Source organism: Podarcis melisellensis (genome assembly GCF_964234715.1).
Source record: "Podarcis melisellensis genome assembly, chromosome: 15".
Classification (NCBI taxonomy): Eukaryota; Metazoa; Chordata; class Lepidosauria; order Squamata; family Lacertidae; genus Podarcis; species Podarcis melisellensis.
In genome coordinates, this window is record NC_138532.1 from 38,894,755 (window position 1) to 38,916,013 (window position 21,259).

General features: G+C 46.7%; 1 protein-coding gene across 7 annotated transcripts in view; it reads right to left on the reverse strand.

Moving 5' to 3' along the window:
* Nucleotides 1-2,746: 2,746 nt before the first annotated feature.
* Nucleotides 2,747-21,259, reverse strand: part of GGNBP2 (gametogenetin binding protein 2) — a 32,077-nt gene continuing 13,564 nt past the window's right edge. For 4 of the 7 annotated variants that reach the window (XM_081890340.1, XM_081890341.1, XM_081890344.1 and 1 more), the window contains exons 3-15: nucleotides 20,949-21,029; nucleotides 19,333-19,586; nucleotides 18,073-18,171; nucleotides 16,323-16,448; nucleotides 16,087-16,200; nucleotides 12,930-13,139; nucleotides 9,160-9,334; nucleotides 8,738-8,932; nucleotides 7,816-7,960; nucleotides 6,064-6,189; nucleotides 5,263-5,408; nucleotides 4,219-4,461; nucleotides 2,747-2,983 (exon numbers count right to left, since the gene is read on the reverse strand). In XM_081890340.1, the coding sequence (XP_081746466.1) occupies nucleotides 2,780-2,983; nucleotides 4,219-4,461; nucleotides 5,263-5,408; nucleotides 6,064-6,189; nucleotides 7,816-7,960; nucleotides 8,738-8,932; nucleotides 9,160-9,334; nucleotides 12,930-13,139; nucleotides 16,087-16,200; nucleotides 16,323-16,448; nucleotides 18,073-18,171; nucleotides 19,333-19,586; nucleotides 20,949-21,029 (2,118 nt within the window). In that variant the 3' untranslated portion in view covers nucleotides 2,747-2,779. The remainder of the gene's footprint in view (nucleotides 2,984-4,218; nucleotides 4,462-5,262; nucleotides 5,409-6,063; nucleotides 6,190-7,815; nucleotides 7,961-8,737; nucleotides 8,933-9,159; nucleotides 9,335-12,929; nucleotides 13,140-16,086; nucleotides 16,201-16,322; nucleotides 16,449-18,072; nucleotides 18,172-19,332; nucleotides 19,587-20,948; nucleotides 21,030-21,259) is intronic. The other 3 variants (XM_081890342.1, XM_081890346.1, XM_081890345.1) reach the window with 3 other exon arrangements.

Genomic DNA, 21,259 nt, shown 5'->3' on the forward strand with positions numbered 1-21,259 from the left:
AGTGTAGAAAGAGGACAAGGTCCTTCAGTTTGTTAAATGGTCCATGGATGCCTTTAAATGGTCCTTAAAGACTTGCCTCTTTAAGGCTGCTTTTAAATGGGTAGCCAGTGGTTGTTACTGGGGTTGTGGTCTACAGTCATATTAATTCGCTCTGCCTTCTTCATAGTGCATCATACTGATTTAAACATAACAAAAAGGCCGTTTTTAACCAGGGGTTTTTAATTGTACTGCAGTGTGCATTCTTGCTTTTGAGAAGCGGTTTGTTTGAAATGAGGTTTATGCACCTTTCCAATAAAAGTATTTATGGTACAAGCTCACATGGAAATTTGCACTTAAAGGAAATGAGACTTGCAACAAATTGTTGCAGTGCATCTGTCCAACGGGAGCAGTCCCCGTTAGTTTAACAGCCTGTGGCTTTGGAACATGTGTGCGCGCCTTATTAGACATTAGAGTGGGGTATGTTGTTCTTGGAGTGGGGAAGGCATAGGCTGCCCTCTTTTAAAAATACAGGGATTGGTGGTTTTTTTTTTTCTTTTGCAAACAAGGCTCCCCTTCTCTTTGGGCGGGTGCACGAATCCTGGTGAATTTAGAGGTGCAGGTTTTCTTTTGTGTCTTTCATAGCAGGTGTGTCGAAACCTTTTCAGAGGCGGAGAAAGGTGTGTGTAGAAGGGAATTTATTCACCTAAAGACTTGCAACATCCCCAAGTCCTATCACGATAAATCTAATACTGGCTTAATCACCTGCCATTCCAGGGGAAGCTGCCCATTTTTCTGCTGAAAGGGCCACTTGACTTGCTGCCTGTGTGCAACACAGAGAGCTCTTTGCTCGACGCCTCTCCCAAGGCTACGCAGCCCAACTCCATCGGAAAAGCACCCGTTTTGCAACCGTGCAAACAAGTTCAGAGCGGTGGTTAGCTTCGTGCCACGGGATGCTGCAAATCACCAGGGGAACGGTCAGGGATTGTGGGAGCCTCACTAGTTCAGAAGATTGATAGAAATAGGTTTCGTCAGAGCTGTGGTCTTAGCTAGCTCCACAATGTTCCCACAAACTGGTAAGCGTGACTGTGATCTTTGCCAGCCCTACCAGGAGATGCCTGAGATCTTGGACTTTCATTCATGCAGAGTAGATGCTCCACCACTGGGGTACCGTTGGACTGAAAATATATTAAAAAGCAGCAAAAAAACACACCCTTAAGTCATGAGAACTGTCAGCCCAAGACACTCTTGTATACGGCCTGTCCAGAGATGGTGTTTAAATACATTAGCCAGTTTTGATGGCCTCCCACCTGGGCCACGGCAATTCCAGCAAGCACGTTATATAATAGATTTTTCAGTTTACTTCAATTTTTTCTCACCTTTCTTTCCAAGGAGCTCAAGCCATCATACAAGGCTCTCTCCCTCTCCGGTTCCCCTGGTATTCAGAGCCGATACTGGAAATAGGATGCAGCCATTAGTAGCTTTATCCTCCGTGAATTTGCCTAATCGCCTTCGCTACCCTCTTGTGGAATGAGGGTTTGGTAGTGTATTGTCTTGTATCACATCTGGCCTCTTCTCTATTTCTTTGCCCCGTTTGGCACCCAATGGGTTCACAAATTGCTGCCATCTGCGCTCTATATTCAAAGCAGTACAATGCCCCTTTAAGCAGCCACAGCTTCCCCCAGAGAATCCTGGGAGCTGTAGTTTGCTAAGGGTTCTGGGAATTGTTAGGAGACACTCACAGAGCTACAATATTCGAGGGTGGTTTAATAGTCAATCCTTCCTCCCAGGGAACTCTGGGAATTGTAGTTCTGCAGGGCAAATAGGGGCCCTAAGAACTCTCAGCACCTGTATGAAACTACGGTTCCCAGGATTCTCAGGGGGGAGCCATGACTGTGTTGTGCAGATGGCTTAGAAATGAACAGTTGTGAGCTGCTCTACAAGCGGGATATAAACAAAAAAATTAACTACAAATAGTAGTCCCAAGGTAGGGGTGATTAACCAGTGGCCCTCCAGATGCTGTTGGACTCCAACTCCCATCAGCCCCAGCCAGCAGAGAGGAATGGTGGGAGTTGTAGTCCAGCACCAACTGGTCAGCTACAGATTTCCCAGCCCTCTTCTAACATACGGAAAACATGCCTGGCTCTGGAGACATTTCAGCATTCTTTCACCGCAAGGAGTAGAAACATGCACACCTTTTTTTGTTTGATTTTACTATGCATATTAATAAATATTCTTTATTTTTAAATTTTGCACATTGCGCTTCAACATATTACATCCAGAACATTTTTTTCCTCTTTTTGCAAATGGATGTCTACTTTGTAAAATCTTTATATTGAGTTCATTGTCATTTCTGTACAGAATTATAAGTACAACATTACTTTTGCCACTAAGTTGCTTTTTTTTTGTCTGTTTGTTAAGTGTCACAGTTAAGAGAAACATTGAATGAAAAGACAGAGAGAAAGAGAGAGACAGAGAGACAGAAATGGCTTAAATTATGAAGGTCTAAGGGCTTGCCTCAATCTAGCCAAAACTAAAGATCCAAGCCTGAAACGGTGTGCCAGGAGGGGTGGGAGGGGGAAGAAACCCAAAATTAAAAGTTATCACCTCCACCAGCCTCCTGCACAGGAGTGGGGGCATCAGAGAGAGAAAAAGAACAAAAGGAAACAGAAAGCCACATTGATTTTTTAAAGGTAAGATTTTTGTTTAGTTGCTAAAGAAAGTGTTTTGTTTTCGAAGACAGAAAAGGCGCAGTAGTCGTCTCGAAAGATTTCATTGAAAGACAGAGCTAATTTTATTGGGTTTAGTTCGCTCCGGCTGTCGTCAGCCAGCCACTACAAACCGGCCTCCTGTGATCGTTCAAGCGGCAGTATTTGTTAAATTTCTCCTTCAGGTGCTGGCGGTACTGCTCTCTATTGCTGTAGAAAGACTTGTTGTTCGCCATGAACGACTGGATCTCGTCTTGCGAGATGAAGATTTCCTCGTCGGAAGTGCATTCGGATTCATCCTGCGAATGAGAAGAGGCGGCGGAGGGAAGGTGAAAAAAAGGACACGCAGGGTACCCCGATGCTGATCTCAACCCTACTTTCTGCCAGTTTCTTAAACTTAACAGGTGGCATTCTATGTTAGTCCTATTCAGAGTGGACCAGCTAAAAGTAACAGAAAGTCAGAGTCGGAAGGGATCCCCCCAGGGTAATCTGATCCAGTGCAGGAATCGTATCTACAGAATACCTGACAGATTGCCACCAGAAACCCCCAGAGAAGGAGAGCCCCACCACCTTCTTCAGATGAATGTTGGAAGGCTTAGGACAGATAAAATCGTTTTTCAAACAGCGCATAGTTAAACTACAGAATTCACTCCGCCGGAGGCAGTGATAGCCACCAACTTAAAGGTAAAGGGACCCCTGACCATTAGGTCCAGTCGTGGCCGACTCTGGGGTTGCGGCACTCATCTCGCTTTACTGGCTGAGGGAGCCGGCATACAGCTTCCGGGTCATGTGGCCACCATAATTAAGCCGCTTCTGGCGAACCAGAGCAGCGCACGGAAACGGCGTTTACCTTCCTGCCGGAGCGGTACCTATTTATCTACTTGCTCTTTGACGTGCTTTCGAACTGCTAGGTTGGCAGGAGCAAGGACTGAGCAACGGGAGCTCACCCCGTCGCAAGGATTCGAACCGCCGACCTTCTGATTGGCAAGTCCTAGGCTCTGTGGTGTTAACCCACAGCGCCACCCGCGTCCCAGCCACCAACGTGGGTGGCTTCAAAAGAAGATGGGACAAATTCATGGAGAAGGGACAGGATGCTGGAACTAGATGGGCCACTGGCCTGAACCGACAGGCTTGTTGTATGTTCCTTTTTAAAATACATATCCGATATTTGAGGAGCTGGTGGCTGGGCCTAGGAAACTCGCCACGGTCTAAACGCTGGTTCATGGGCACTGGGAGTGTGCTTTGCTTCACCAAAGAACAACCGGAAGCTCACTTGGAGATCGTCAGGTAAGGGTGTGGTTCTCGCAAAACAGCTTGGTGGGCCAACTGGGGAGGCCTGACGGGCTGCATTCGGCCCCCGGGCTGGACGCCTCCCACCCCTTGGCATTTTAGCTAGCCCAAGTTGCTTAAGGCTCAACACTTTGGCAGCAAAACCTTTGAGGACGGCTCGGCAGCTAAGAGGCAAACCAACGCAGCTCTCAGCCCTCTCGGCACCCCCATCCACCCAGAAAAGGAAGCCTCTCCGGCTACTTACGAGGAGTTCCACCAAGCTCTTGGCACCTTTCCCAGAGTCTGGAGCAGAGGCTGCCTCTGGATGTTCTGCGCACGACAGTGCCGTTTTCCTGTGCTCCAACCACGGCTGCCCACCCTTCTCTGCGCGGCAGCAGGTGTCGCTGTGCGGGTCTTTGGTCTTGTCCCGGTGGAACTCCGTGTGCGTGGCGCTGCCGGAGCTCTCGTGGCTACTCGGGTCTACGGCACAGCTGCTCAGCTTTTGGATCTGAAGCCGGAAACCCGCGTCCAGGGAAGGAAGGGAGGGTTACTCATTTATAGGTAAAGGTAAAGGGACCCCTGACCATTAGGTCCAGTTGTGACCGACACTGGGGTTGCAGCGCTCATCTCGCTTTATTGGCCGAGGGAGCCAGCGTATAGCTTCTGGGTCATGTGGCCAACATGACTAAGTCGCTTCTGGCAAACCAGAGCAGCGCACGGAAATGCCGTTTACCTTCCCGCTGGAGTAGTACCTATTTATCTACTTGCACTCTGACGTGCTTTCGAAATGCTAGGTTGGCAGGAGCAGGGACCGAGCAACGGGAGCTCACCCCGTGGCGGAGATTCGAACCACCGACCTTCTGATCGGCAAGTCCTAGGCTCTGTGGTTTAACCCACAGCGCCACCAGTGTCCCTTACTCATTTATACCTGCACCCAAATTAGGAGCAACCGGTGATGAGCCATGGAGGCACCCTCCTGGCAGTGGCTCTGCTGCCACTCACCGAAATGGGGCAGAAGCAGGAGAGGGGAAGGACAACCTTGTTATGGCATGAAGCTCGCTGGTGACCTTGGGCAGGTTGCTCATTCTCAGCCTAACCTGCACCTCGCAGGGTTGTGCTGGGGATTAACTGGGGTGGGGGAGAAGGACGTATGTCACCTTGAGCTCCTTGGAGGAAAAGCGGGACAAAAATGTGACAAAATGAAAATGAAATTCATTGGATTTGGTTAGACTTCCCCTAGATGACATCGGACTGTGGAAGCAGCACCTGGCGTTCCAGAGCAGGCTCCCCGAGAAAACCTCAGACTTACATGTTCGGCCTCGCCCTTCTTGCTTTTCTTTTTCTTCTTCTTGCTCTTGCCTTTCATGTTGTTGTCTTCCGAATTTGCCCAGCACTCCACACAGCTGTCCCCGTCCTCCTCCTTGTCCTCGCAGCGATGGAGGCAGGGGTCATCACCTGCCAGGCAGAAGGGGGTCCACTTTAATGAAAAAGAAACCCTGGGCCAAGCACAACCCTCCAGATCGCTTTCTCTCTGGCCCATGGGGCTGTTCCTAGGAGACACACAGGCCCTACTCTGCACCCTCATTCAATGCTTGCCTGTCCTCTTGGCTTACCTGGGTGGTCGAGAGGAGTGTGTGCATGCGTGTAGAATAATAATAATAATAAATTTTATTTATACCCCGCCCTCCCCAGCCAAGACCAGGCTCAGGGCGGCTAACACCAAATATAAAACAATTGATTAAAATACACTTTAAAAAACAAGATTAAAATACAACATTAAAATGCAGCCTCATTTCAGCAGAAACTCAGAAACTTTTTGGGGGATGAAAATGTCAAGTCTTCACCAAGGCTAACTATCCAAAGTGGTCCTACCTGGGCCAGAAAAAGCCAGGGAAGTCCCCAAGTAGGAGTTCCATCACAGAAGGAAAAAGGGGAAAAGAAAGAGGGGGAGGGAAGCTACTCTACAAAATTTACATGCAGTGCTCTGCTTGCTTTTGCCTCTGGTTCCTGCCCAGCCAGGGCTGATGGGAGTTGGAGTCCCATGGCCTCGGGGGGGGGGCTGCAGTTGTATCCTACCCCCCTGCCCCACGCTGTTTTGCACCAGACCTACCGTTTTCGTCGTGGTTGCAAATCCCTTCGGTGCAAGCGATGTCCGAGCCCTCCCGCGACCCCGTTTCGCTGCCCTCCATGCTGGAGGAGTAGCCACAATCGCTGCCATTGCAATGTGCAGATAAACCTAGAAGAGAGGAACAGAGAGAGGAAGGAAAAAGGGGGATTGCTCAACAGAGTGAAAACACATTGTGTAGCATCCAGGCAGGCTGAGAGTATTCTGTGAATATTGTTTAATTTTTTTACATCTATATACCAGTAAGAACAATAGTTCTGAAGAAAAATACTACACTTTTGAAAATATCATGCCCTCCTATATTTTAGTAGAGCTAATCCCTCATACTGCAGACATCTGAAGGCAGCCCTGATTCAGGAAACACTTGATTTTTTTGGTGTGTTCCTTTATACACAGTTGGAAGCTGCCTGGAGTGGCTGAGGCGACCCAGCCAGAGGGGTGGGGTACAAGAGAATACTACTACTACTACAACAACTAATAATAATAATAATAATAATAATAATAATCTAGTCTTAGACAACAGCATTTTGGAATCCTGGTCTAGATCAAGAAATGGATCTGTTGCAAACTTTACAAATGACTATGGTACTTTAAATGATGTGTTTTAAAGGGCATGTGCTGGAGATAGCATACAACACACAGCGTGTTTTCAGTTCACTTTGTATATACAGTGGTACCTTGGTTCTCGAACTTAATCCATTCCGAGAGTCCTTTCGACTAACGAAACCGTTCAAAAACCAAGGTGCGGCTTCCGACTGGCTGCAGGAGGTTCCTGCACTCAAACGGAAGACGTGTTGAACGTTTGGCTTCCGAAAAAACATTCGCAAACCGGAACACTTACTTCCAGGTTTGCGGAGTTTGGGAGCCGATTTGTTCGTCAACTAAGCCGTTTGGGAACCAAGGTTCCACTGTTCTCTTATTTCGTAAGTATCATGTTGTAGTTCTCTGGTCTGCCAGTAGGTGGCCGTGCTAACTGAAGCATGATGACAGAATGGCTGGCGGGCAAGGAAGCAAGTGGGGCAGGTGTTGGACAGACCAGGTGAGCTGCTGAAGAATGACATTTAAAGGAGGGGGGTGGGAGGCGATTCAGAGTGGCTTGCTTGCAAGGGAAGGTGGTGGAGGTTTGGTGTGAGCTGTGGAGGAAGAGTTGTGAGGGAAGGAGTGGTGGGTTGGCAAGCAGTCCCTAGTAAGAATAAAGGTAATGGCAAAGGGACCCCTGACCATTAGGTTCAGTCGTGACCGACTCTGGGGTTGCGGCACTCACCTCGCTTTACTGGCCGAGGGAGCCGGCGTACAACTTCCAGGTCATGTGGCCAGCATGACTAAGCCGCTTCTGGTGAACCAGAGCAGCACACGGAAACGCCGTTTACCTTCCCGCCAGAGTGGTACCTATTTATCTACTTGCACTTTGACGTGCTTTCGAACTGCTAGGTTAGCAGGAGCAGGGCAGGGACTGAGCAACGGGAGCTCACTCCGTCGCGGGGATCCGAACCGCCAACCTTCTGATCAGCAAGTCCTAGGCTCTGTGGTTTAACCCACAGCGCCGCGCGCATCCCTCTAGTAAGCATATATTGTTGCAAAACATTCGTTTCCATATTTCGGTGTAGAAGGGTTCCCTAAAGAGCGCAGACCAGCTCAAAATGCATCAGAGCTGAGGATCAAGAGGAACAGTGCTGAAGTTTTACTGCTTGAGGGTTTTTTCCCCAAGACGAATCCCACCAAATTCTAACAACATACCTTTCTTTATTTTGGGTGAACCCAGTAAAGTGCCAGCAGTGGGACAAGTGCAGGAAGTGTTTTCGTTGGTCACAATGACCTCGATGCAGCTGCCTCTTTCCTCTGTGCTGCCGCAGGCTTTGCAACCACTTTCCAAGAAGTTTTCCTGGAGGATGAGAGGGAAAGAGGGAAAACATGGAGGGCAACTGAAGGACAGAGGGCAAGAGACGGGCCTGGACTCAACCAGCGACAAGCCTGTGCAACCAAATTAAAAATGTCATTTGAGGAATTCCTTCTCTCAACACAGTCAGGACTGGTGGTTTATTTGTTTATAAGGTATTTATAGGCCGCTTGAAATTTAGAGACAGTCTCTAAGCAGTTTACCAAACAGTGATGAATACAGCAAACAAAGAAAGAATCTGAGAATCTAAATTACAAAGAACTGCAATATTACCGTAAATGAAAAACTACAGTATAAATTTCAGAACACAAAAACATAGCAGCACGTTTTGAAACATTTTGGGAATTGGAGATCCCTATGTGGAGGTCTGTTAAGACAGATCTGCTGCAACAGCAGTGTTTGCCAACCTGGTGCCCTCTAGATACAACACTGTTGCTGAAGGCTGAGGTGACCTTGGGGGCTAGGAGTGCCTTTTTCCAGCTATGGCTGGTTCACTAGCTACAGCCCCTGCTGGGCAGAACTGACTTGGCTTCTGTACTCCGTGCTCTGGTAAATTCCAGGCTGGATTACTGCACTGGGCTCTATGTAGGGCTGCCCTTGAAGATGACTCAGAATCTTCAAGGGGTCAAAAATGCAGCAGCCAGGTTTCTGGCTGCGGTGCCCTTCAGATCTCATATAACCCTTCTGAAACAATGGTGTGGGTTGCAGGTTCCTTTCCGGACCCAAGGAGTGGACGTACCAAGTTGGAAGGCCAGCACTTACCTTCTCCTGGCTCCTCTCCTTCTCCTCCACCCCTTGCAAGGGAGCGGGGATCTCGCACGCACACTTATTTTTTCTCCGGTTCTTGCGCTTCTGGCGCTTCTTCTCCTGCTTGAGCTCTCGCACCCGCTCCTCTTCGGAGAACTCCTCGCAGAGCTGCTCCAGCCGACTGATGCCCTGGACTCTTTCCACGGCCATCTGTGCAGGAAAGAAAGGGAGGAGGAAATGCTGAGCCGAAGGGAGACTTGGTTTTCTTTCCCCAAAGCGACTATTATGACATCTTCTCAGCCCAAAATGCAGCAACTCTCTCTCTTTTTCCGCCCTACACATTATACACTCAACTTTTGAACTCGAGTCTTCTCCAACAGCTCTTAAAACCTTAGTTGCAGGCAAGTGGGGAAAATCCACCCTGTCTTTCTCAGTACCTCGAAACTTTTGCGCAAAGCATCAACGCCAAGGTAGAACAGCATCTGCCAAGTCTGCTCCTCCGCCCTCAGCTTCTGCCAGATGCGGTGCAGCCGTTCGTAAAGATGGATCCCCAAGCAAGTCAGGACCTCCTCTTGGGCGATGTCAATTGTCTTTGCATGTCTCTCCCTTCGCCTGGAGGGTTAAAGCGTTAACGAGAGTTGTTAAAAGGGGAGGGGGCTTTCCTCCCGATCTGCCAGCCTTGGGCAGATCTCCTGCAACTCAAGTCTGCTTTAGAAGCTATTTTTGGAACAGTGAAAGGACCAGGGGTTTATTTACCAGTGTAAAACCTCAGCACGGCTGCCAGGGGGCCAGTTATATTGTTCTTATTGCAAAACGCTTTTTAAAAGCTGCCACTAAATACTTTTAACTCATAGCTACTAGTCGCGATGGCTGTGCCCTACCTCCAGTGTCAAAGGCGATATGCTTCTGAATACCAGCTCTGGCCTTCAAAGAAACAGCTCTGAGCATGCTCAGAACCAACTTATGATTCTGACATGGTCTAAGACAGGAATGTTATCAAAGCAGTCCTGATTCCTCTCATATCTGTTCCAGGAGCTATGCTGGCCTCATAGGAAGAGTTAGAGTGGGAGCCTTCCCAGTGGGGATGAATTTCACAGAGTCCAATCAGTCCCATGTTGTTTTTCTACATAAGACACACATGGGAGCGACCTCTTCGCCACCGTTGTATTTTGGATTAGAACCGGGAGTGATGCAGAGATCTGACTGGTTGGCCACTCTGAGGACAGCAAGCTTTGGGTCTGATCAAGGGCTCTTTTGATGTGCTTACGATCTTTGGTGGTGGAGAAAGCACCAGATTTAGGGGTGTGTAATAGTAATAATATTGAGAACCATTAAAAAAAAGCATCTGTACCAATCGGAATTAAAACTGTTTGTAAAGAGCCAAGAATGCTGTATTATTTTATTGTTGGTAGCCGCTCTGAGCCCGAATTCAGCTGGGGAGGGCGGGATATAAATAAATTTTTTATTATTTTTATTTTATTTAAGTGTGCGGATAGTGCAGGGTTTGTTGTTCCAAGCATCAGATTGAGACCTGGGCCCTCCCTTTGCATTCTTGACGCAAGCCTTCGATCCAGGGGACTAAAACCATCCGCTTTGTGTGCCCAGCTGGGCTGTGCCTCAGTTGTCTGCCTCTCAAAACAGCAAGTGGTCCTCCAGTGTCACATGGCAGGCTGCTTTTGAAAATGACGGAGACTTTAAAACGAAAACAGATTGTGATGTGGCGTGGAAATGGGGTGGTGGTGGACGGCGTCTCCGAAGCACCTCCAAAGAGGGATATGGGACGTGGATTTGTTCCACAGGCCACCTTTGACCCACGCATCTCACACCACAGTGCTGTGCAAGCCTCTACAACTAGGTGGCTGCCCGTGCATGAGGCTTTGACTGAGGGTCCCTACATCTGGCATCATATGGTATCAGGTGCAGGGCTGGTGGGCCTGGCCTAAACAGCTCACAGACCAAATGGGCAGGGTCTTTGTCTTAAAGCCTAAATTCTTATAACGTGTAGATCAAACAGCACTGTGAATTCCAGACAAAGACTACAACCACAGAGGTTTTGTGTCTTTGGGAATTATGCCCAAGCAAATCAATTGTGGGTACACCTGTTCATCAAGGTGCAATTAAGCAGTCAACCAGCCCCCACATCCCTGTTTTATCTTCCCCACCCCTACAGGCTACTTTTTGACATGTGCGCAGGTCTGCGGAGCTGTCAATCGCATGACATAACGGCTTGCAGAGAGCTGTGTGCAGCATTTTAAAGCCCTGGCAATCTGTGGAGGCTTTGGAAAACTCTGCAAGAGCGCCGATGGTCAGCCAACTGCCAGGTCTTGCAAAGAGCCACACAGCTGAGTGGAGATAAACTGGAGCCGGGAAAGGTATTTGAGAAGCATCATCTAGTTATAATGAAGTTTATGCCACACACAGGTTAAGATGCCAGAAAACACACACACATAAAAAATGGTATTCATTGCACCATCACCTATGCAGAGGAGAACCCTGCTAGCAAATTGCTTGGCCTAGGTTTCTACACGTCCTCAGAGCACACACACAAATTCTTTGGGTTTCCTGTTCTTGCAGCCCAGCATGTGGAGGAAATCACAGCAACCAATTCACAACCGCAATTGCTGAAGCCGCTTTGCAAAAAGAAAACTGCCTAGCAACCAGCTGAGAGGGGCATGCACACTCATTCGTGGACAACTAAAGCCATCCCAACTAAGTGCACCTAAGCTCAAAAAATGTAATTTAAAAACTTCTCTTCTTGCACTTCTAACCTAGTTTGCAAGCAAGCATGGAGGGGGGTGGAAATGTGGAATTCACTTGCTCAACTTAATGATCAGAGGAGGATGAAATAATGCCTTCTGCTAGATCTATTTCCCTGCTGCAGGGACAACGACAGAAAGGCATCCCACACCATTTCTTTCTTTATTTAAAAAACAGGGGGTACAAATATAACTTGTTTTAACGTAAGGGAACAAGAGGTATGATAGGAAGAGCTGTCCAATGATATTTTGAGTGAGAGAATCTGCGGTCGTAGACCTATAACATTATCTATTATTATTTATTAAATTTCTAGACCGCCCTTCATCCAAAGATCACAGGGCTATTTACAATATAAAAACACAAAAATACATACCATAACAAATAATAACCCCCCCAGGAGCTGGTTTTGTGCAGCATGTCAATATTCCTAAGTAAAACTGGAGGCAGTAGTTCTTTTGAATACCAGTTGCTATAAATCACAGAAAGGGAGCAGACACATTTTGGTCCTGCTTTTGAGATACCCATTTGGGCACCTGGTTAGCTGCTGTGAAAACAGGTTGCTGGGCTAGCTGGACCACTGGCCTCATCCAGCAAACTCCTATTTCATCAGTCAGCAAGCAGACAACCATTTTAAAAACTACCCAAAGGCGCATCTGGCCTCATCATACACATTTCTTGCACAGGCCTTCAGGGGTGGGGAGATCAGAATATCCTTCCCATTTCATGCGTTAAGTACCTCTATCTATCTATAAGAATACTGGGGTATTGCAGTTTCATTTAGACACATGCATGTGGTGTGCAACAACTGTAATGCAACTAAGAAAAACCACGCAAAAATTAATACCACTAGCTGACTGTTGCGGAAAACGTTTTTTCTTAGTTGTCCGTATAAGCCTGGCGGCAATGAACAGTTTCAGTTTTGTGTCCCATGTCAGATGAGCCTTTCCAACTTGGGGGGATGACCAGCAACCCTCCTGAAGGTGATCTCCGTGATCAAGCTGGGATATAAGGGTTTGGGCAAGGCAACTCGATTGGGGCTTTGTAAATTAATACAAGGACTTTGACTACAGCTTGGTCGTGGCCGGACAGCCAGGGTGCATGTTTTAATTGCGCTGAGCTGTGTGTATAAGCAGCCCTGGGACCGCAAGGCGAAGGGCTGGTTAAAAATAGATGCAAATAAACAAAGCTAGAGGTTTGCCTGCAAGTCAACACACCAAGTTAGGGCCCAGATGACACTGCAAACACACACACACAACTCGGAAGCAGCGCTTGCGAGAGGAAGGTGAGCTTGTCTCCCCGCAAAAGGGTCAACAACACAGCAGAGAGAGATGGAAGAGAGGCACGCACACCACATGTATATATCTGAAATATACATTCAGTAAAAAGGGGAAAAAATATGTTTCAAAAGGAAGCAAAAGTGCTAGATAGCCCACTCTAGCAAATTACATACTCATACCCTCCTGCGAACTCGGGTTCGGCTCGGCCAAGGAGGTGGGCGATGAAGTCGGTCTCGCAGCAGACGTGGATGTGGCGCTCGTGGGGGCAGCAGCGCAGCCCCTCGTAGAGAGCGGCACAGTAGCCCTTCTCTTTGCTGCAGTCCAGCTCGCCGATAAGGATGGTGTAAGCCCGCAGGACTTTGTTCTTGCAGTCGGTGCAAAACCTGTTTGGAAAGGGGAAAGAGGGCATGTCATCTATGTAAAGGCCTACCTCTGGTTGGAGGATGAAGGATTGGTACACAGGGACAGAAGAAGCTGGATTCAGCGTAGTCCAGCCATCTAGGCCAGCACTGTCAACACTGACTGGCAGCAGCTTTCTTTCTCCAAACCTTTATTAGGCATTACAGATACAGACCATCTTAAAATATACACAAATTTTAAAATATATACAAAGAAATAGTCAGGCAAAATATATAGTAACAGAAATTTTTCATTTCATTGTCTTCCCGCTAAACCGTGCCATTAACCACTCCAAGAGATACTATTGACCGGAACTTAGCCACCCTTGCAGTTACCTCCAGATTAATATTAGACAGGTAGAATCTGATATTTTCTTTGCGCCATGTTAAACTACCCAAAAAGGGGGATAACACGCATTTATGCAGCTGGTTGTACAGTAGACAGTAAAAAATAATGTGTTCCACAGTGTCTGGCACATTCAAATAACATCTGCAGTGTCTATTATTTCTAGGGATGTATAAATATCTGCCCTTAACAAAAGCTGAGGGGAAAACATTCAGTCGGTCTAATACAAATGCCCTGCGTTGGGCTGGAATTATTAACTATGAGATATAAGTGATCCTGTTACCGGGTGTTTTTACACCATAGACCCTGGGGGAGCAAATTTTATTTACAGCCGACTCAATGTTTTGTTTTTCAGTATCCCTTAATCTAATTTGGATATTGCGATAAATATATTGCTCACTAGAATTATACAATAATTCCAAGTCAATACCAAAATATCTAATTTTGCTAGGCATGAGTTGGAGCCATCTGGATTTATAGGAGTCCTTAAGTAAATTGGAAAGCGGACTCAAAGGCTGGGAAAGCGGACTCAAAGGCTGGGAAATTCCAAGTAAATTGGAAAGCGGACTCAAATTGCAGCACAGCCAGTGTTTTATAGTGCTAGTCCATTCCCAATATTCCATCATGTGTATACCTAATTCTGCACACATCGTCTCATACTTGATTGAATTAGGGAGCCCAAGGATACGTCTCAAGAAACTTGAGTGTATCTTATCTAAATCACTTTTATATGCTTGTATCCATACTGGGATCCCAAAAAGTACCTGGGACGACACTTTAACTTGAAAAATCTGAAAGGCAGCTGGTATAAATTGGTTACCTCCAGTTGTAGAACTGGCAGCAGCTCTCGATGGTTTGTTTTTTAAACCCCCCCCCTTTTTTTACAGCTCTCAATGGTTTGGGGCAAGGGTCATTCCCTGCCCTACCAGGAGGTGGGGGTAATTAAACCGAGGGCCTTTCGCAGACAAAGCAGGGGCCAGCTGTGACTAAGCCAAATCTTGGCTGGAAAAGCTAAGAAAAAAGGGAGCTTTGTGCACCCACATGGAGCCCTGGAAAAACCAGGAAGTGTCCATTAAACCATGGTTTCTCATTACATCTGAACCAGGAAAATATGGCTGCAGACCAACCAAAATCAGAAACCACAGTGGTGAAAGTTGGCTCCCAGATTCAAAAGAATGATACCAAAACGGATGTCAAAATATTTTAGAAGACGTGATTAAAATCAAATTGTATTGTTTATAGCTAATTGCTAATGCCTATGTTAACTGAACATTCCGTTCATTAAGAAAATAAAAAATAGATAGTCCAGTTAAGGCAACAGGGCTGGGCGAACTCTTTGCCCAGAGTTGCAGCCAGTCAGAAGGAACCAGGAGCTCCCTCCGGCACTTGAATTTGGGGTGGAACAGACTGCTCCTCTTCCCTTTCTATAATCCCAAATTTTAATTTGCACCTGCATTAACAGCGCCACTGCATCTTTTTGGTTTTGTTTTTTTGTTCACTGCGACAAACACAACTTATCTATTGCTTTGAAAGAATTTATACAGCACTTAACAGTTCAAAAACCTCCTTTTTTTGCAAAAAACAAAACAAAACTCGAAGCAAAACAGACACACACAAAATCTGGGTTGCATTCGACTGAATTAAAGTAAAACCTGTTGGAATTAACAGAGTGAAGCTGCGGCGTGTCCATTAATTTTCATAGGTATAATCTGAGCAGGACTAATATCGGATACAACCCCCTGTGTGTCGTTTTACTGCATCTGGGTCCTACAGGGACCAGCTTCTGCTCATCTTCTTCACCCTCCATGCTTTTAAGCAGGGGTCTCATCCAGTCTCAGACTGTGCCGGATGTAAAAGAAGAACTGTTAGGGGACTTCCAGGCAGCCGCTATTGTCAGGCTGGATCCAAACCACTTACTGGGAAAAATTGGATTATACAACTAAAGCTGATTTGGAGCTTGTGCATAACTCACCTTTTAAAACATTGAGGACTTTTTACATTAAGTACAATGTCAAGAAGCAGTATATGTTTATTACATTTACAGCCCACCTTTCCCCCAGAGAGCTCAAGGCCTATATGCTTCTGCTTCCTCCACATTATCCCCTCACAGCAAACCTGTGAGGTAAAGTAGGCTGAGAATGAACAGCTAGGCCCGAGGCAGCCCAGTGAGCGCTTTGGAGCTGAGTGGGGATTTGAACTGTAGTCTCCCAGGTCTTGGTTTAATGCTCTAACCACTGCACCACATGGTACCACAGCGAAATGCTTGATACAACATGGCATAACCTCAGTGCAAGCTTTGTACAAAAGCTAAATATTCAAGCCGTCTGGGAGCCCTGTTCCCCCCTCTCCCTCAGCTGTGTGCTCCTCCAGGAAGGGCCCCGTAAGCTCCTTAGCTGCTGACGCAAAAATATGTTACATGAACTCTCAGAAGTTCATGAGCTTCAGAAACTGGCCGAGATTTCACACATGCATATAAGCCATTTTTTTAAAAAACCAAAAACCCACCTTTGGAGCAACTTTGCTGGACAGAGAGAGATAAGAGACTCGAGCGCCATGCTAAGAAAACACACTTTTCCATTTGCTCACCTGTGTTTCCGGAGGTAAGTTTCTAATGTTTCTAACAGACAGCTGGAGTCGATTAAAACTACTTCGTCTCTGCACTCCTGAGACATCAGCTCCCACACGTCCATCCAGCAACCCCTGCAGGGGAGGAGGGGAAAGCGGCGCCGGTTAAAGCAGAACGAAGCCGCCCCAAGTGTGGAGGGCTGCAGGCAACGGGAACACGCCGCGCCCTGAGCCCGGATGCCGCCGGTTCCCTTTACCTGGCTGCTCCTTGGAAAGGTCCATAGTAGAAAGTGATCCTACACCTGCTCTCCTTCCTGTCGTCTTCACTACTTCGTTTATCTGCACCTAACTTCTCTGCACTCAGGGCGCTACCGTTCCCTTCGCTGCAGCACACAGTGTTAAGACAAGAATTTAGCGGCTACGTCAGTGGGCACAACAACTCTCCTGACCCTTAGGAGCACCATTCAAAGGGCTGCTACGGCTGACCCTGAAAGCCCTAAATGGCTTCACCCCCATCAGCCAGCCCGGACACTGAGATCCAACTCCGAGGGCCCTTCTACCATTTCCCCTCACTGCAATATGTGTTTTTAACTTGGTATTTTTACTCTGTGAACCACCCTGAGATCTTGTTATGAAAGGCAGTATATAAATCAAATAATAATAATAACCACCAGGGAGAGGGCCTTCTCAGCTGGAGTGCCCGTCCTGTGGAATGGCCTCCCAGCAGACATCTGAAGGCAGCCCTCTATAGTGAAGTTTTCAATATTTGATATTTTTATATCTGTTCAAAACTGCCCCGAGTGGCTGGGGCAACCCAGACAGATGGGCAGGGTATAAATAAAATAAATAATAATAATAATAATAATAATAATAATAATAATAATTGTTGTTGTTGTTAGTTTGCCCCAGCTCTTGGGGACTTGGGGAAAGCAAGGGAACCTCATTCATTTAAAAGCCCCACATTGAATGGAATGATTTTCTTCCAACCCAAGAGCAAACCGTAAGATCTAATGCAGCCTTACACACTTGGTGCCTTGGAGGACAGCTGCCAATAGCCCCAGCCAGGACAGCAGTGTTTGGTTGGGATTGCCAATCTCACCTGTCCCAGCCAGCACTAGGAACTGCAATCTAAGAGCACCAGGTTGTGGGAGGCTGATCTAGCGCCATAGAGGTATTTGGGTGGGGGGACAAAACCCCACCACCATTTGAATAAAATATACTTTTGAAGCGGAGGTGGAACAAACACCAAAGACCTACTTTTTCTTGAGCCTGTTATTCGAGGTCTGCTGCAACAGCCTCGGCGGCTACGCTCTGTCTCCACGGTGCGAGACAGAGTACCAGTTGCTGGAAATCGCAACTGGGATGGAGTGAGCTGCTGCACTCCAATCCTGCTTTGAGCTTCCCAGAAGAGGCATCTGGTTGGCCACTATGGAGACAGGATGCAGGACCAAATGGGCTGCCAGCAGGACTCTTCCCAACACTTTGCTCTGATTCAGCAGAGCTCTTTCTATACTCTTATTTTGGATGACTTGTAAGCAAAACAGCTCAAGTCAGGCTACCAGATTAGGCTTGTCTTTCTAGAGCCACATTTGCCGGAGGAGGGGAGGCAGTTTCTACTTAGGTTTATTATGATTTATTAAATTCTATCCCACCCCGCCATCCAAAAGCTGGAAGGTGGGACGCCTGGTGGGATGATTTATTAAATTTGTATTACTGCCCTCCATCCGTGGAGCAGTTCCCAACATAAAGCTACAATATAGTGAGACAGACTGCTTTGCTTTTCATACCCGCACTTTTTGGATGTCCCAGAACTATTCTGGGCACTTTAACAGAGCATCCATGTATGGGCATGCTTCTTAAATTGTGTGTTAACCCTTGCACATTTCAGCTGCCCTGCTTCCAGCAGCTTACAAAGCCACTTGACTGGGAAGGTGCTACCCCTCCTGCTCATGGAAGAGCCCCCTTTCTGGCGTCTGCACAGAGGGACGCTGCTTCTGAAGAACTTACCCCAAGGGCTTGGGTTTGTGTGTGTCCAAGGAATGCAGCTGGCACCTCTTGTTCTTCTTACTTTTCGGAATCGCATCAATCATTTCATTTAACTTGGACCTTTAAAAAAAATGCCACAGAGAGGTATAGAAGATATTGCAGAAGCCCGCTGTGCAATTAATTTACGGCTGGGTATTAGCATTAGTATTAGGGATGCAGGTGGTGCCTAGGACTTGCCAATCAGAAGGTCGGTGGTTCAAATCCCCACGACGGGATGAGCTCCCATTGCTCGATCCCTGCTCCTACCAACCTAGCAGTTCGAAAGCACGTCAAAGTGCAAGTAGATAAATAGGTGCCACTCCGGCGGGAGGGTAAACGGCGTTACCATGCGCTGCTCTGGTTCACCAGGAGCGGCTTAGTCCTGCTGGCCACATGACCTGGAAGTTGTACGCCATGACTGGACCTAATGGTCAAGGGTCCCTTTACCTTTTTATTAGCATTTTACAAGGTGCTGCTGCTCACGAGTTAAAACTTTGTAAGGTTGCAAAGCAAAAGCCTTAGACTGTTGGCGGGTTTTATTTCCTTCCTCCCACGTTTCTTTTAACAAGGTTTGTGGTAACGCGGAGGTGGGCTTTTTCACTGGCAGCACCAGTGTCCTATAAGGCCCGCCCTGCTGAAATACGAGAGTCCCTGACCCCCATCAATACTGGCATTCTGCCGGCTCCTGCAGGTGCACCTCTTTAGGAAAGCCCTCTCCAGAACTGAACTTCTGGTTTCATCGCTCTGTTTTGATTGCCGGGCTTTTGAATTGCTTGTTTTGTTGCCTATTTTAATTAAGGGTTTAATTAATGTTTATTGTGTATTTTAATTACAGATCAGTTTTACCCTTTTAAACTGCTGAGAAGCCATTCTGGCATATAAATTAATAACAAATTAGTAACAGCAACAAATTATTGTTGTTAGTAGTAATAGTAGTTCCTTCCATCCGTGATCTGCTTTTACACCAGGGGTGGAGAATCAACAGCCTTCCAGATCTTGCTGGACTCTATTCCATCATCAGCCCTAGAAAGCAGCTGTTGGGTCAATGACCAGGGATGATAGGAGCTGTACTCAAAGATAAGACTCTTAATCTTAGGATCACGGGTTCGATCCTCATGTTGGGCAATAGGATTTAGGCACTGCATGGGGTTGGACTAGATGACCCTTGGGGTCCCAATTCTATGATTCTGCCATAAGCCAGACCACAAGCTAGTGACGGCCACACTGCCCCCTTCAGCGTACCCGTGCACGTAGAACAGCGTGTAGAGCTTCTTCGCATCCCTCATGCAGCTCGGAGTGACAGAGAGGACTCCCTTGGACCCGACGGTGAGGGGTTCGAGGGCAGGGTTCCCCGACTCCACGAGCTGAGAGAAGAGGCGCTCCACGCTCCGGCGGCAGCCAACGCAGGGGACAAGCTGAGAGAGAGCACTCAAGACTTCGCGCGATGTCACCATCATGGCAATATTCAGGTCCTGCTGCTTGAGCATGCTGTGCCGCTAGGAAGAAAGAGAGAAATGAGCTGCTGCTGCTTCTTCTCTCTCTTTTTGTAAAGGCCTGATTAAATTTATTCTGTTTCACTATTGCATTTATATCGTCCCGCCTTTCCTCCAAGCAGCTCAGGGTGGTGTGCTTCCTCACAACATCCTCACAACAACCCAGTGAGGTAGGACAGGCTGAGAGGGAGTGACTGACCCCAGGTCACCAAGTTGAGCTTCATGGTCAAGAGGGGATTTTGAACCCTGGCCTGCCAGGTCCCTCTGATACACTACACTGCAATGCAGAACTCTATACACTGAAGCTGCACTCTCTTCCAAAATGTATCTCCTTGGCTCCACAGTAAACAAAAGAGAGTAGGTGTTTTTTGTTGTATCCTGCCTTTATTCAGTATATTGTTCTGCATTTAACTGACCTGTTTGTTTTTATCTTTTACTCCTGCCTCACAAACTGCTTTTTTTTTGTTCATTTGCATGCTAAAAACTCACTGCCACTAGCGAAAGGGTTTCAGAGAAGGGCGATCAGTTGAAACACCTTTTGTAAAGAGACATGGGCCCCGTCCACATGATACATTTAAAGCAGTATCATCTCACTTTAAACAGCTGTTGCTTCCCCCAAAGGATTCTGGGGACTGTAGTTTGTTACAGGCACTGAGAGTTGTTAGGAGATCCCTAATTCCTTGTCCTCTCGTGGAGCTACAATTCCTAGAGGGGTTTAACAAGCAATCCCTCTGCTGATGGAACTCTGGAAAATCAGAAAATTACCTCTATGCAGTGACTACATAAATAAGCCATGGCAATCAGCTTTAATGCCAAAATTAATTTATTGTTTAAGATCAAAAGCAGCAGGATATAGATGGAACAAATTTCTGAAAGTATGGCCTTTGCTTATACTGAGCAACTTTCACCTCTCTAATATTCCATGTGGTTTTGATATGTTTAATGAGATTAAACTTTTTTTTTTTAGTGTTAGAAACACACATGCTGCTAAAGACAATTCAAGGTTAAGTAAGAAAAATAAAGAATGGATAGGGTTTTTAAAAATATCAGCACAAGCTAAGATTTTTTTTACACCCCCCTGACTGTAACACAGTAAGTTTGCAATTGTGAAATAAATATTTTTCTTTTCTTAATCTTTGTTTTGGTGTTGTGATTATAACAATTGTAATCGCGGTAGAAATGTTTTGTGGTTTTTTTCCGCTGCTGCGGTCAAAGCAACTAAACATGCCGTGGCATTTGTCCAATAAAGCAACAAACAAACAAATGCACAATTTAAACAAAAATGAAAAAAAAATCTTAGGAGAGCAATCACATTACTGGGAACATTTTGGTGCTCGGCTTTCGAGGTGCATGGCAGCAACCTACCTGGATGAACTGCTTTAACTGCGCCCCACTGTTCTGATGCCCATCAAGGTTAAGCACGTTATCAGGAAACTCCATCACCATCTGCAAGGAAAAAAGAAGACACTGGAATGAGGCCTCCAGGAATGTCACACACCCAGCCAAATGCCACCAGAGGGGTGCAGGGGGAAAAACCCCAGAAAAAGTTGTAAGCAGTGTGAAAATGCCGAAACTTGAGATGAAATGGAATAGTGCATTTAGCAATGATCTTGATTTAAAGCAAAAGTTATTTTCAAAGTCCGACCATATATTGCAGCAGTCTTATCAGACTCAAA